At 48.3% G+C, this 16037-nt stretch overlaps 1 protein-coding gene across 5 annotated transcripts in view; it reads right to left on the reverse strand.

The window, feature by feature from the left end:
- The window catches only part of LOC147629811 (uncharacterized), a 162894-nt gene that overhangs the window by 22574 nt on the left and 124283 nt on the right, over positions 1-16037 (reverse strand). For all 5 annotated transcript variants that reach the window (XM_086811338.1, XM_086811335.1, XM_086811340.1 and 2 more), the window contains 3 exons: positions 12486-12651; positions 12220-12273; positions 11490-12101 (listed from right to left, as the gene is read on the reverse strand). In XM_086811338.1, the coding sequence (XP_086667464.1) occupies positions 11490-12101; positions 12220-12273; positions 12486-12651 (832 nt within the window). The remainder of the gene's footprint in view (positions 1-11489; positions 12102-12219; positions 12274-12485; positions 12652-16037) is intronic.

The raw sequence follows: 16037 nt of genomic DNA on the forward strand, positions 1-16037 counted from the left end.
ATGCCATGGTCCCATTCCCGCATAAATATCACACGTTTCGTCTGCGTAGAACGAGAGGGCCCTTGAATGCGAGCCCAAGTAGCCATAAGAGAGTGGATGATATCACCCCATATAATACTAATGCACTGAGACCCAAAAATCTGGACACCCTCAATAGCCTCCGTGCATCTAGCTCTCCAGATCTGCCATGCTGTAATATTGGCAATCATCTCCCAACTGGTGTCAGTCCTCTCTCTAGGGGGTGTATAATCAGAGTGAGGAACATCCTGCAATAAACCATGTTGGGCAATACCTCTACGAATGAAAAAAATAGAATCTGTACCACTGCCCTCATAAAAAAGTTGCGGACCGGACTAGGAGAGCCAAGCAACTGCTCCCCAAGTCACATGCATGGCTCGGCCACTCAATTTGCCCTAAAGTTGGGCTACAGGACCCCAAATCTACTGTGCAATGCTGCACCCCCATAGACAATGTTGTACGGACTCAGAATCTGCCGCACATCTAGGACAGGAAGGTGCTACACCGAAAAGTGATCTCCACTCATTGGTGGGGAGACCACCATGTGTAAGAATAACCAAAAGAAATGAGAGATCTGGCTCCTTCCGTATGAGTGCCAAAGTCTATGCCAATATCTGCGCTGTATCACTGGAGAAATATCATAGCTCTCCCAATGAGGCCTGAGAGTAGGGATCCTATGCATCTATCGAGTGAGGAGAAGCCTGGCATTCCGAACAGTGAAACTGAAAAAAGGAAGGCTTTTCAAAGGATCGAAGGCATCAATCCACTCCCACTCTCCTGGATCCCACTGAAGATATCTGATAGGACTGCCACCATATAGCCACAAACACCAAGAGCCATGAGTCACTATTTGAGGAGAAGGGTCAATGAACCAGTGCTTCCCCGAGCGACCAACAATCCTCACTGGACTAAGCCTAGTGTTTGGTATGATCTCCTCCATACTACATCTCCTCAATCTCCCACCAGGCATGATAGAATACATGAGGAAATTTGTATCCTCCTAGCCTGGCAGAGCAACGACCTGCAGAGGTATGCCTATCCTCGAAAAAACTCCCAGCCAACTCGGATGATAGTCTCCATGAAAGGTCCCAGAAAGCCACTCATGTTGCATCAATCTAATCAATACGAATGTGAGAGCCCCTAAGATGCTGAGTGGATGCAACTCTCCGATCCTCCGGAAGACTCTAAAGGTCTTCCAAGCAAGAACTGTGTATGCGCATCTCTCCCATCCTAACCATTGCATATAACGAGATGCACCAAGTGGCCGACCAGCCTCATCCCTAATGAACTTGTTCCACATAACAGGTTGTCGATCAGCCTCGTCCAAAGACCTAGGAAGCCTTTGTCGCAAAAAATATCTTATGCTTCTCCATGCTCTGACACTGGCTGCAATAAGAGGGGAAGATGGTGCCCTAATATCAGCCTCTGTGAACAAAAAACGTGTGTTGGGCATCCAGTCTCTCCCGACCTTGGGTGTACATCTGGAAATCTGAGACAAGAAAAAATCCTTCCAAGGCTCAGTGCCTGGTAGGAAACCTCTGACCACAAGTTTGCAAAGCAATGGCTTGCATTGAACATCCGGATCGATAATATTCAAGCCTCCCTCTCTTTTGGGTTGAATAACTGTGAGCCAAGCTACCCTGGCACGAGTGCCTGAGGTGCCATCCAAGCCCGACCAGAGAAAATTTCGGATCAATCTCTGCCAATTGGCCAATGCACGCACGAGAGAAGCACCAACAAGAGGCAATAGGCAAGCAAAACCTGATTAGCCACCGAAGCTCTGGAGGCTAAATCTAATCTCCTGGAGCTCCAATGGAGGAGCTTCTTCCGGATACTCATAAGTACTGGAGCAAACTGCTCTGCAGGAGAAATATCCATCCCAACTTGGCATCCCAAATATCTAGCAGTACATCTTCTGCTGATCCAAGTAAAACCACCTGGGAAAACGGGAGCAGAGGAAGGGGGGCAAAGGCGGGGAGCAGTTGGGGAAGCAAGGGGAAAGGGGCAGGCGGGGGCAGCAGAGGGGCAGGCGGGGACTGAATAAGGCAGGGGGCGGGCAGCAAAAGGGGGTCTGGCGGGGCAGCAAAAGGGGGCAGGTGAAGGCAGGTGGGGGGCAGCAGAGGGGCTGACGGGGGAAGATGGGGGCAGCTGAAGGGCAGGTGGGGCAGCAAAAGGGGGGCTGGCGGGGGCAGCAAAAGGGGCAGGCGAAGGCAGGTGGTGGGCAGCAGAGGGGCTGGCGGGGGTAGCTGAAGGGCAGGCGGGGACTGAGGCTAGCTAAGGGCAGAAGTTGGGCAGGCGAAGGGGGGTGCGAAGGCAGCAGAAGGGCAGGCGAAGGCAGCAAAGAAACAGGCGGAGGCAACAGAGGGCAGGCGGGGGCAGCAGCGCAGGTTCACGTCACTTAAGCACGTCGTCACTTCTAGGGCAGCCTTATTTCTCCCCAATAGTGCTGGAAATCTCTTGCGATGGACCTCTCGGGACTCTCACTCATGAGAAAGCTCCAAACCATGTCAAATGGGGCTCCTATCTCCTGTAGATGTTGTGAGAGGTGGTATTGGGGTACAGTGTCAAAAGATTTGCAGAGAAATCCACAAAGCAGTAGTAAATCCTTTGATGTTGTGCTCTGTCCTCCTCGATGAAGGCATGGAGGGTGGAGATGTGGTCAAGGGTAGAGTAGCTCCTCCGAAAGCCTGCCTGTCATGAAGCTCTACATCCTTGTCTCTCTGCCAATGAACTGAGCTCCACCTCTAGCATTGATCCATAGAGTTTGGCCAATGTGTGGCCAATCAAGATTGTCCTCTAATTATTGGGATCAAGTGGATCACTGGCTTTGAGGATGCGAGTGATGGTGTTAGTGGACCAAGAGGGTGGAAATCCTTCACAAAGGGATCTATTGAACATGCAGGCTAGTAGGGGCACTAGGGTATCCTTGGCATGTGAGATATACTCGCTAGTGATCCTGGGCCTGCCCATTATGTAGTCTATGGATGGCCTTCAAGACCATGCCGTTTCTGAAGAAGCTGGAGGTGGTGGGGCAGGGATCTAGTGGTGGGGGTAGAGGTGAATGATGGGGGAAAGAGAGGGAGCGTGCATAGGAGTGCCATGTGTCCGGGCAGGTGATAAATGTGAGGGGGCGATGTTCTCCGAGTATCCTCTAGGCCTCTTTGCAGTTCGGCCCTAAGAAGAGTCTGTATAATTCATCCTCTTTCCGAGCGTAGAACTCCCCTTTCTTGCATTGGGTGGACCAAGGTGAGGCATTGAGAAATCTGTTGCGCTTGGTGCTTCAAGATTGCCCAAGGAATGTGTGGGTCGGCATACGTCCAATAGTTTTGGGCACATAACCACGTGCAACTGAAAGAACTAGTGGCAGATGTGTGGAGAATGGTGGTAAGCTGTTATGTGAGGGTGGGTAGGGGGACTGTAGGATCCACATCCTAGAGGTGGCGGTGGATGTGGTGGGAGTAAATAAGGTCAAGCTCGTGATCAAAATGGACCTAGGTGTAATGTGAGATGGGAGGTGGTGATGTGGGGATGGGTGGTGTGCACGTAAGAGTGAAAGAGTGGCCCCTCCCTCGCAAGTGATCCTTTCTTTCTTTCTTTTTCTGGGAAAAAGATCCTTCTATTAGTTACTGAGAAAAACAATCAAAATGGCTAAATACAAATCCATCCCCAAAGGGAAAACAAGAGTCAAGATGAACAAAGGGGAGGATGCACTTCTCCTCCAGCTGGCCGCTCTAGGAGGAGAAGGCTATCTCATACAATGGGGGGAGGGGGAAATAACCACACACGTGGTCTGTAATGCCAAGTGGGCTCGCCACCACTATTTGTAAGAAAGGGACCGTGCCGCCAAATGTCACCTTGAAGCTGCGCCCATTGACCTTGGAGGGTATGAATGAAATTGCGGTAGATGCTCCGGATAGACTCCGCTGGTGGGGTGAGGGTGCCTTCGATGGCTTCGCTACATCGAGCTCTCCATATATGCCACGCGGCTATACTACTGCAAATCTCCCATCTCTGGCTAGAACTTGGAGTCCAATGACCAGTAGGAGGAGCTGGAACTAGCACAATGGATATACAAAGGTGAGAGACGTGGCTAGTTCCCCACCTTCCTCCTCATACGGCATGATGATCGCGGCCTCAGTGGCCCAAGCAACAGTGCCCCATGTACAATACGGGCGGGAGCCCGATCCATAGTGAAAATGCGTAGTAGGATCAACTGCCAGACCTGTTGGGCCTTCGGGCAATCCAAAGACAGTGATGCTGAGACTCTTGGGGATGGCCACACCTTTGACATAATGCTGGTCTATCCCCAATGGCCAACCAAGTACCAACTACTAAGCTCCTACATGCTAGCTACCACATGAAAAGAGTGACCTTCTGCGGCCAAAAGCTGCCCCAAAGCCACTTCCAAAAATCTAAGAGAAAATGCAATGGGAGGCCCTAGGATTGCCAATGTGATGCTGCCGTTGGAGTGCCCTCCACTTCTGACATCTAAATCCTGCGGCCCAATCATGTAGTGTAAGCAAAGAAGGGGGTACTAGATGACTCTTTGGATCCTGCCATGTCCACTCTCCGGGGTCCCACTGGAGACTCGTAATGGGCCGGCCCTCCCACATCCATAGCCACCATAGTCCCTCTCTAGCCACCTTGGTAGGTGGAGGGTCAATGTGCCACTCATGTGCGTGAAAACCAATCACCCTCACCCTTTGCAAGGTGCATCCCCTGAGGTCCTCTAAGGGGGTCTCTAATCTCTCCAAGCAGGTTATCTTTTCTTTCTTAGATCCCCCCCCCCATCCCCTGCGCATGCGCATGTTGACCGCACCGGACCCGAAGAGGAGGCACCATATTAGCTCGGTTTGTCAATTGAGTCACCATTTCTCAGAGCCTATAGTGGCAATGACCATCACTCTCTCTCTCTCATGTGTGCTCTCCCTCTTGAGCACCCCAGCCCCCCCCCCCCCCCCCCCCCCCCCCCCCCCCTTTCCCACACACACACACACACACACAAAAAAAAAGAACTTATGGGGCAGCTAGTAGACTACAACTTCTTTTGATGTCTCCCTGCCGAGGGAGCGAGCATCTTCGAGGACACAATAGCCCCCATCCGCATCTGCGTGGTTCTCCTTCACTCCAAGCCTTCCACCCATGAGAGTGGCGTTATGATCTTCTCCTTCCCTCTGAGTGTGCGCCAAGGATAGAATGGAGCACGGAGTCTATGTCTGCTACCATTCACGGACAGACAATAGAGCTCTCACATCATCTGCACGATCTGCCTATCACCAACGTGCTCACTCACTTTTGGCCATCAGCACGGATGGAGATGGGTGGCTCTGGCCACAAGGACCCAGGATGGGAGCTGGTGTCCTCCAGTCTGGAGGTGCTTCTCTTTGTATTTCTTCATGTTTCAGTCGCAATACTCTCCTTCCCTCCTACAGATACCTTCATTGTGACAGATGGAGCCCACAGTATGCATATTCCAAGGCCCAGACAAAGTGGCCCACATCGAGGGTCCCCCTTCGGCTCCTCAGTTACCCCCCCCCCCCCCTCCCAAAACCCTTCGCCTGCGCATGCCCATCGACCGCACCGGACCCAAAGAGGATGCATCATATTAGCTCGGTTTGCCGATTGATCCACCGTTTCTCAGAACCTGTAGTGATGACTATCACTCTCTTCGGTGCGTGCTCTCCCTCTCGGGTCCCCCCCCCCCCCCCCCCCAGTTTCTGGGGCAGCCAATACTTCTTTTGATGTCTCCCTATCGAGGGAGCAAGCATCTTCAAGGAGACAGTAGACCCCATCCGCATCTGTGTGGTTTTGCATCACTCCAAGCCTTCAACCTATGAGAGTGGTGTGATGATCTTCTCCTTCCCTCTAAGTGTGGCGCAGAGGATAGAATGGAGCATGGAGTATGTGTCTGCCACCATTCACGGACAGCCAATAGAGCTCTCACATCATCTACACGATCTGCGTATCGTCGATGTGCTCCCTCACTTCTCGCCATTGGCACAAATGGAGATGGGTGGATTTGGCCACAAGGGCCCAAGAGGGGAGCTAGTGTCCTCCAGTCTAGAGGTGCTTCTCTTTGTATTTCTTCTTGTTTCAGTGGCAGTACTCTATAGATACCATCATTATGACAGATGGAGCCCAAAGCATGCATATTGTCGTCCACATGGAGGGCAAGATTCATGCCAACCAGGATAGGCTTCACCCCTAGGATAAATAGTGATTACTCTCCATCCAAACCCATGCCCAAGACTCTTCGAGTGGAGGGCAGTTCCGATAGTTCCACCTCCCACCGCTCTTAGATATGCGGATTGTCTCATGGAACATTTAGGGTTTGGGAGGACCGCAATGTTTGTATAGGCACGGGATCCTTAGAGAGGAGCTTCAGAGAGCCATAGTTGGCACACTCATTGACATTCTCTCCTTCTAGGAGCATCATCTATCCGCGGGTCATACCCGCCCTTGCGGGAAGATTATCCAGGGCATGAGTCACACCTTTTGGTCCCATGCTTTGGCCCCTCCGGGATCCAGGGCAGGGTATGCATTTCCGTCAACAACTAGTTCTAACACGCAATGCACCATTGTCATAGGGAGAGCTCAGTGGGTGATCATTATGATTGGAGAGGACAGAGTGGGCTTCCTAAACTCTATGTAGCGAATACCGAAACACGCACAACCTCTTTTTGGAGCATCGTCCGTCAGTCCCTCACGTAGGTCAATTTTTGGTGCATGAGTGGTGATTTGAACATGTTAGAGACAACAAAGGACAGACTCGAAGGTGGCACCATCACAGTTTCAGGCACGGAGTACTCGGCCTAGGAGGAGTTGTTTCTAGCTTTGAGGGGGCAAGACCCTTGGCATTTACCGGAGTTTGGACAAAGCCCTAGGAGTCTATTCTTCTCAAGATCCGATAGGAGGGATACAGGCCCCATCCTTTCGACATTAGACCGGTTTTATGTGGATGAGTGTGCTTGTGGATGAGGTGCCATGGTTGGTATTCTGGCTAGTACTACTTTCTCCAATCATGCACCCATCATTCTCTCCCTGGAGAACCAATGGAGACATGACAGACATTTGAGCACACGGATCCCAACTGCCTCATTCAGGAGTTTGGGATTTGCAGCTAGATTGAGGAGATTTGGGAGAGTCTGGATTTCCACACTGGTTTAAACGCAAGGACTTTGAATGTAGTCCTTGGAGAGATCAGCAATTTGTTGTAGGAGACTGCACAGAGCAGATTGGCTGACTTTAGAGAGCAGGAGCTTCTCGATCCCGCCACCCGCCTTTGAAGCTGACCATGCCTACCTCTCTTTCACTCTTACTTGCACACCACCCGTCCCTCTGCCACCACCCCCATCTCACATTACACCCAGGTCCATTTGATCACGAGCTTGACCTTGTTTTTGATATTGTACCCTGAGCCCACCTCATACACCATCTATAGGAGATAGGAGTCCCATCTGACATGGTTTGGAGCATCATCGCCCTTTATGAATCTGTCACCAGATGAGTGAGAGCCCCAGAAGTACATCATAGGAGATTTCCAGTAATACTGGGGTGAAACAAGGCTGCCCAACACACGTTTTTTGTTCACAGAGGCTAATATTAGGGCACCATCTTCCCCTCTTATTGCAGCCAGTGTCAGAGCATGGAGAAGCATGATATATTTTTTGCGACAAAGGCTTCCTAGGTCTTTGGACGAGGCTGACCGACAACCTATTATGTGGAACAAGTTCATTAGGGATGAGGCTCGTCGGCCAGTTGGTGCATCTCGTTATATGCAATGGTCAGGATGGGAGAGATGCACATACAGGAAGACCTTTAAGAGTTTTCCGGAGGATCGAAGAGTTGCATCCACTCAGCATCTTAGGGGCTCTCGCATTCGTATTGATCAGATTGATGCAGCTATTCCGCATGAGTGGCTTTCTGGGACCTTTCACGCAGACTATCATCCGAGTTGGCTGGGAGTTTTTTCGAGGATAGGCATACCTCGCTCTCCCGGGCCAGGAGGGTACAGATTGCCTCATTTATTCTATCATGCCTGGTGGGAGATTGAGGAGATGTAGTATGGAGGAGATCATCCCAAATACTAGGCTTAGTCCAGTGACGATTGTTGGTCGCTCGGGGAAGCACTGGTATATTGACCCTTCTCCTCAGATAGTGACTCATGGCTCTTGGTGTTTGTGGCTATATGGTGGCAGTCCTATCAGATATCTTCAGTGGGATCCAGGAGAGTGGGAGTCGATTGATGCCTTCGATCCTTTGAAAAGCCTTCCTTTTTTCAGTTTCACTGTTCGGAATGCCAGGCTTCTCCTCACTCGACAGATGCATAGGATCCCTACTCTCAGGCCTCATTGGGAGAGCTATGATATTTCTCCAGTGATACAGCGCAGATATTGGCATAGACTTTGGCACTCATACGGAAGGAGCCAGATCTCTCATTTCTTTTGGTTATTCTTACATGGTGGTCTCCCCACCAATCAGTGGAGATCACTTTTCGGTGTAGCACCTTCCTGTCCTAGATGTGCGGCAGATTTTGAGCCCGTACAACATTGTCTATGGGGATGCAGCATTGCACAGCAGATTTGGGGTCCTGTAGCCCAACTTATGGGCAAACTTGAGTGGCCGAGCCATGCATGTGACTTAGGGGGCAGTTGCTTGGCTCTCCCAGTCCGGTCCGCAGCTTTTTTACGAGGGCAATGGTACAGATTCTGCTTTTTTCATCCGTAGACGTATTGCCCAGCATGGTTTATTGCAGGATGTTCCTCACTCTGATTATACACCCCCGAGACAGAGGATTGACACCAATTGGGAGATTATTGCCAGTATTACAGCATGGCAGATCTGGAGAGCTAGATGCACGGGTGTCCAGATTTTTGGATCTCAGTGCATTAGTACTATATGGGGTGATATCATCCACACTCTTATGGCTACTTGGGCTCACATTCAGGGGCCCTCTCGTTCTGCACAGGCGAGGCGTGTGATATTTATGCGGGAATGGGACCATGGCATCTTCTTTTCCTCTAGTACCACAGGTCTTACATGGCATCATGATGCTCCTCATCAGTGGTTGAAATCACCTTACATATTGGGGTGATTCTATTCTTTTCCGGCTTATAACTGTGATTGTTGTATGTTTTTCTCATACTTAATAGAAGTCTCTTTCTATAAATTTAAAAATTAAAAAAAATATTAAAAAAAACAAGGCTGCCCTCTGTCACCCACTCTTTTGGCCTCTACATTGATGAGATCTCGAGCTTCATTGACGGATTAGGTGGGTCTGGTCACACACTGGCACGCATATTGATCTCCATACTACTTTATGGAGATGATATTGTCCTCCTCTCGGATTCAGCCGAGGGGCTTCAAAGACAGTTGGATGCCTTACAAGCTTCTGCACTCAGCGCGACCTCTCTATTGTTAACCTTGGTAATGGTTTTCAATACTTCTGTCCCTTCACATCCAGATTGAGCTTCACATACAGAGGGGATGCTATGGAGATTGTATTGTCCTATGTCTACCTTGGTGTCACTTCGCGTGCTTCCTGCACCGCATGCTAGAGTGACACGGGGATATGCAGCCTTGAGCTTACTTGAGGGGCAATGCTTCCAGGCACATTTCTAGGAGCACAGGAAGAAGAGTTAGCTTTTTGACACCCTTTTCACACCATCCTTGATGTCTGGAGTAGCCTTTCTGGAGGCCAGATTTATCCGATGAGGATTGGCAGCGAATTGAGAGGCCCCAGGTCATGATGTTCTCCTGTATGATTCACAGCAAACCATCAATCCCACATCAGATTATCCAGGCAAAGTTTGCTGCAGCCCCATTGGTAGTGGATGCACTCTTCCAGATCGTCACATACCTCCATCGCATCAGTCACATGGATCCCCACAAGTACCCGAGGCTTGCCCTTAAATACTCGAGACAGCTAGCACTCAAGGGCCATTCTGGAGTATGGTATGCCTTAGTTTCCACTTGGCTCTCAGTATATGGGCTCCGCATGGACCGCCTACCACCCCTTCAGTACAGTTTGGACTCCCCTTTTCTCCGGCTCTGTCATGAGGACACCAATTGGGTTATCTGGTTGAGAGTCTCATGTATGATGCTCTGTGGGGGTTTGTGCTTCTTCACCACCTCCACGCAATCTTTCCTGGTGGTCTACAGTTCTTCCCACAACTTATCACTCACAACCTTTATCTGCTCCAAGTCCGTCCTTAGACCCTCCAATATATTCAGTTCCCCTTCCTCCACTATATGGTCCTTGAGAGTGGCCTTTAGGGCTTCCATTTCTTCCCGGAGTTTCCTTCATTGGTGTTGCCTTTGGCATTTCTTACTGTTGGATCTGGGTCTCTTTCAGTGTCCAAATCTCCTCTCGTAATGGGTAATCTTTGTCTCCAGTTCTTCAATCTTGTTATTCTTGCCCTGCACCTCCTTCAAACTGTTTTTCATGTTGGTTAAGGACCCTGTCCAACACCTTCTGCTCGATCAATGCCTTCTTGGTGTTGTCTTCCACAGTCTTCATGTATGCGTCCAGCTCCTATAGTTGCTGCCTTGGGGGCCTGAGTAGGGTGGGTGGGATCAGGAAGGTTGAATAGCCTCTCCATAAAATGTTGATTTTTTTGAGGTTTTGATGGAAAAATAGAAAGAAAATCAAGAATAGGCTATGGATTTTTCTGGTTTTTTTCCCGTTAAAATTCAAGGGGAAAGATAAAAATTTGAAAACTTGAGATGGAAAATCGAAATTGAGGGCCAGAATAACATTTTTTCTCCCTGATTTCTTACAAGCCAAAATTGGGGCAAATTTGAATTTTGTAGGTAGAGAAAGAGGAAGGGAGGTAGAAGTACAAACTTCAAAGAAAAGACAAAGTCACATAGCCAGGCAAAAAATGAGGAGAAGCTACAAAAGTGGCAATGGCTAGGCGAAGGGGGAAAGAGAGTGATGGTGGCTAAAAGTTGCAAGTAACGGGTATAGCAGTCGGGGGTGGGAAGGGAAGGGAAGAGGGGCCTTTGAAGGAGGGTGAACAGGGTGGGCAGGTTGTCTGTGTGGGCAAGGTGGGCCGGGGGCAGAAGGCACTCAGGCCATAAGGCGCTCAGGCCATGGCAGGAAACAGGTGATGAGCAAGCAAACGAGCAAGAAAAGAGAGAGAAAGAAAAGAAAGAAAGAAAGTTATATTTACGTCTTATGAGACAAAAGATGATTACAAGTATCCATGGAACATCATCGTCATGGAAAACTGAAACTGAAACCACAAACCTAGTAACTGAAGCTGAGTCCTAGGTAAATGCACAGAACAAACAGGGAACATGCTATAAAGTATACAAGCAAAGAGAGAGAGAGAGAGAGAGAGAGAGAGAGAGAGAGAGAGAGAAATGAAATGTTATATTAACGTCTTCAAAAGGCCAAAGTGACCTATGAGACCAAAGTTACAACCAAAGAGAGAGAGAGAGAGAGAGAGCATTACAATGCCCATTACCTTTCCTGTGTTGCCAGGCTTTGTATGCCTCAGAGTCCTGAAAACTGTAAGAAGAAATGTGGCAACTTCATGTGGATCATTGTTGATTCTCAATGCTGATGAAACACCGACCACCTTACTTTGACCTGTTAGTGACACGGTTTCCATCGCATCATGAATACTAACAGAACCACTATCTTGCTGGTGTTTATTGACCAGGCCTTCTTTGATAACCTGCTCATTATCTTTGCCTTCAATATAAGGCGATATATTTATGTTGTTTGCACTGACATCACATGCATCTAGAGGCCTTCCTTTTCTAGACTGAATATCATGTACTGATGCCAACAAGCTGGTATGAGTTTCCTTTGTTACTGCATCAAATTCTAGAAGATTCTTGTTCGGTGGTGCTGTCTCGTTGCTGAGAATGCCATCTAAACTGCCTTCTGAGGTGTACCCCGAGCTTGAAGGAGAGGATCCCACAAGCTCTATCCTCCTCCGTTTCTTTCTACCACGTGCAAGTGGTCCACACATGCCATCTTGCCACGTCTCTTCTGCTCCCTCACTTCTTTCTTGACGAAAAGGATTTCCAAACATAGGCTTTTGTTGCTTACTCCGGTCCACATCTTCAATCTACACGACACCAATACCAATATAGTTAACAGAACTCTCTACCAAAGAGGTACCCAAACTGGGAAAATCTATAACGATGATGATTATGAATCAACAAAAATGCTCAACCACAACTTACAAATGGGTTTCGAGGTGCCTGTTGCGTCAAAAGAGTCTCGCTGAAATCGCCCATCTGAACAAATATGTAAGACATACGTACAATATTGATCTTTAAAGCACGAAGTTCAGGCAATACATGATTTATTTCTGGGGGCTCACTATTTAAAAACCCTATATACCATGTGCATTCCAAGGATATTTATAAAACCCTTACCTGTGAATCCAACTCTAAATTCTACATTAATGGAGCTACCAACAAAGAACAGATACAAGAGACAATCAAACCTTTTCAATCGGTAGAGTGTGCCTTGCTTCTTCCTCTTCCCTAGCTGCCATCTTGGCAGCAAGAATACTATAAGGTGACTCTATCTTGGTGATGCCGGTGTCAATCGAGTGGTTTTTGCAACTCTGTACAGTGGTGGCAACACGGACTGGGAGGTTGATGAGCTGCCTGATTACACAAGTATAAATGCATGTTAAATACAAGAGCATTCCCATCCTCATTTTTTGCATATGAGCCTTGATTAACCTTTGATGTTTGCATATTGCACTTCACATGTATCCATTATGCAACATAATTGATGCATTGTTGATGCTTGCCATGGCCTGTAAGTTTAGTGAGTGATAACAATATTCCTATAATATAAAGCAGCTACAAGTGTGTGGTGTGTAGTGTGTAGTGTGTAGTGTGTGTGTGTGTGTGTGTGTGTGTGTGTGTGTGTGTGTGTGTGTTGGAAGTTTTCTACATGGCCTTAACATGTGCGTCTCAGAATCGTTCAATTGATCATTATGGCCTAAGTGCAATTTTATTTGCCGTTGTTGATTTGGCATAGAAATGATATTGATACTTTTGTCTCATGCCTTGGAATTGTTGTGGAAAACCGGAAGTAGTGCTTAGTAAATTTGAAGGAAAACTCCCGGGATGCCCTTATGCATCTTCCATTCTTCGTGAATGGAAATTAGCCTTGTCTTCTATTCAGTGGCATGGTAGAGATGCACTGACTGGGAATTCTCTTCAATTCGTGACTAGAAAGCAATCATTGGTCTTCGGTGTTTCTTCAACCACTTGTAGTACAGGAACCACGAATGGCCTGCTTTTTGGCTTCTATTGGAGTTAACACTGTGGCGGATGTCGTAACGGATGAGGGATTTGTGCGGACTTTCCCACAAGCCTGTTTGAAACATAGCTTGGGTTTGCATCACAGGCGAGTGTAGAAAACTATTACTATGTTGATGCGGCCTTTTGAACCCATCCCACTCCTGGATGATCAGGACAAACTTCATGATTGGCAACTTATTGGTCATACGAGTTCTCTTCGATTGGATGCGCTTTCATGCTGATACTTTGTGGGGAATACATATGAATACTAAATGGTGGAAACAAAGGCTTCGACTAATCTGGAGTTGTAAGCTGCCTCTCAAACCTATTCTTATGGAGATGCCTTGTGGGAATACTTCCAATCTCCACTTTTCTGGCAAAATGACATATCTCCAGTGATAGATGTTGTCGATGTGGACGACATGCAAAGTCTGTTCCACATCTCCTTTGGCATTGCACAGAGTCCAGGACTTTCTTGCAAGCATTGACTCACAATCTCCAAGGACGTTTTCCATCCTTCAAAGGGGGGAAACTCTTCTGGGTTTTTGATGTTTTTCCATCTTGCATGGCTGGATTTCACACTTTCATGATCTAAATGAGATACAGGGCACTCTAGACTATTTGGAAGGCTAGGAACCATATTATGTTTCAACAGCCTTCTCTGAATGCTTATGCTTTCTTTCATGCCAATCTTCACCAATCCCTACGTGACTGTCGATAGCTAGAGGTTATTGATGCCCGACAGTTTAAGGTCTTTTCCTACTGTTTCTAGCTTTCTTCCTAGGATGACTTCTCTCTAAAGCACATCCTCCCCATGTATATAGCTCCTTGGTAATAGAACACTGGGTTTTTTACTTTTAAAAAATCTGTCAGAGGGAGAAGAAGAAGAAGAAGAAAATATATATTAACGTCCTGCAAAAGACCCAACGGGTATATGAGACAAAAGGTGTACAATGTGTCCATGGAATCTCATCATGGAAAAAAAGACAACATGACAAAAGGACCTAACACTAATCCCTAGGTTAATGTCTACATGTATGGATCATCATCGTCATCCTCATCATCATGGATACAAAGTGGGTGTACAGGATACAGGTGTGTGAATGTGGAGATAGAGCTATCCATCAGTGTGTGGTAGGGGTCCATAAAGGATGTCCAACATTGTGGAGGGGGTGAGGAGGGCCCCTAGATCTGCAGGGCCGAGGAGAAGCGGGGACAAGATAGCACCTACAGATGCTCGACGGTGGCCGAGGATCTCATCAATTTGGAGCTAGTGAGCCTGGTGTGCTCGAGGTCTAGGAGGGTGAGGCCGTTTGGCTCTCTGAAGTGCGGTGGCATGAGGTAGGGTAACTCCAGTCGAGGGGCGAGATGGTGGGCCCCTCGTTGCCTCATCTATCTGAGTGTCCTCCTCCTGTGGGCCGGAAAAACTGGTGATGGTAGACTGAGATGGGTGCCGGGGTCAAGGATCTCCGAATAGTAACTCTCTGTGTCGTTGGATCTCCAACAGGAAGAGTCCGAGAAAACACTAATCTGGATACTCCATAACCCGAGATAATGGCCCAAACCACTCTCTAAATAGGCAATGGAATGTCCCCCTCCTGAACTCATGATACACCGGGCACTGACAAACATAATGCTCCTCATACTCTACTCCTCCATGGCATAATCTGCTCTCTAGGGATCTCTGATGCTTTGCCAACCTCAATCTCGAGCAAATGGGATGAGAACCTGAGTTGACCAAGTGGAAGCACAGGCATACCATACTCCAAAGTGGCCCTCAAGTGCTAGTCGTCTCGAGGACCCAGGGCAAGCCTCGAGAACCTGTGGGGATCCATGTGACTGATGCGATGGAGGTATGTGACTGTCTGGAAGAGTGTATCCACTACCATCCAGGCTGCAACAAACTCTGCCTGGATAATCTGGTGTGGGGCTAACGGTTTGTTGTAGATCATACGGGAGGCCATCATGACATGGGGCCTCTCCACTCGCTGCAAATCCTCATCAGATAAATCTGGCCCCAAAAGGCTGCTCCATAAATCAAGGCTGGTGTGATGAAGGTGTCAAAAAGCCAACTCTTCATCCTGGGCTCCTAGAAATGTGCCTAGAAGCAATGCCGCTCAAGTAAGCTCAAGATTGCATATCCCCATGTCACTCTGGCATGTGCTGCGGGAAGCATGGTGAAGTGAGGGCCACTGAAAGTGACATCAAGGTAGGCATATGATGAGACAATCTCCACAGGGTCCCATCTATATGTGAAGGTCAATTTGGATGTGAAGGGGCGGGAAGTATTGAAGACCATTACCTTGGTTTTACCAAGGTTAAGAGAGAGGTCCCGCTCAGTGCAAAAGTCCTCTAAGGCATCTAACTGTCTCTGAAGCCCCTTGGCTGAATCTAAGAGGAGGACAATCTCATCTGCATAAAGTAGTATGGGGATCAATATGCCTGCCTGTGTGGGACCAGCCCCGCCTAATCCGTTGATGAAGCTCGAGATCTCATCAATGTAGAGGCCAAACAGAGTGGGTGATAGAGGGCAGCCCTGTTTCACCCCAATAGTGCTGGAAATGTCCTGTATTGTACCTCATGGGGCTCTCACTCATCTGGTGACGGACTCATACAGGGCGATGATGCTCCAAACCATATCAGATGGGACTCCTATCTCCTATAGACGGTGTAGGAGGCGAGCTCAGGGTACAATATCAAAAGTTTTGCAGAAATCCTTAGAGTAGCAATAAATCCTC

The sequence above is a fragment of the Cibotium barometz genome, chromosome 17, assembly GCF_041138505.1.
Source record: "Cibotium barometz isolate CiBa-2024 chromosome 17, ASM4113850v1, whole genome shotgun sequence".
Taxonomy (NCBI): domain Eukaryota; kingdom Viridiplantae; phylum Streptophyta; class Polypodiopsida; order Cyatheales; family Cibotiaceae; genus Cibotium; species Cibotium barometz.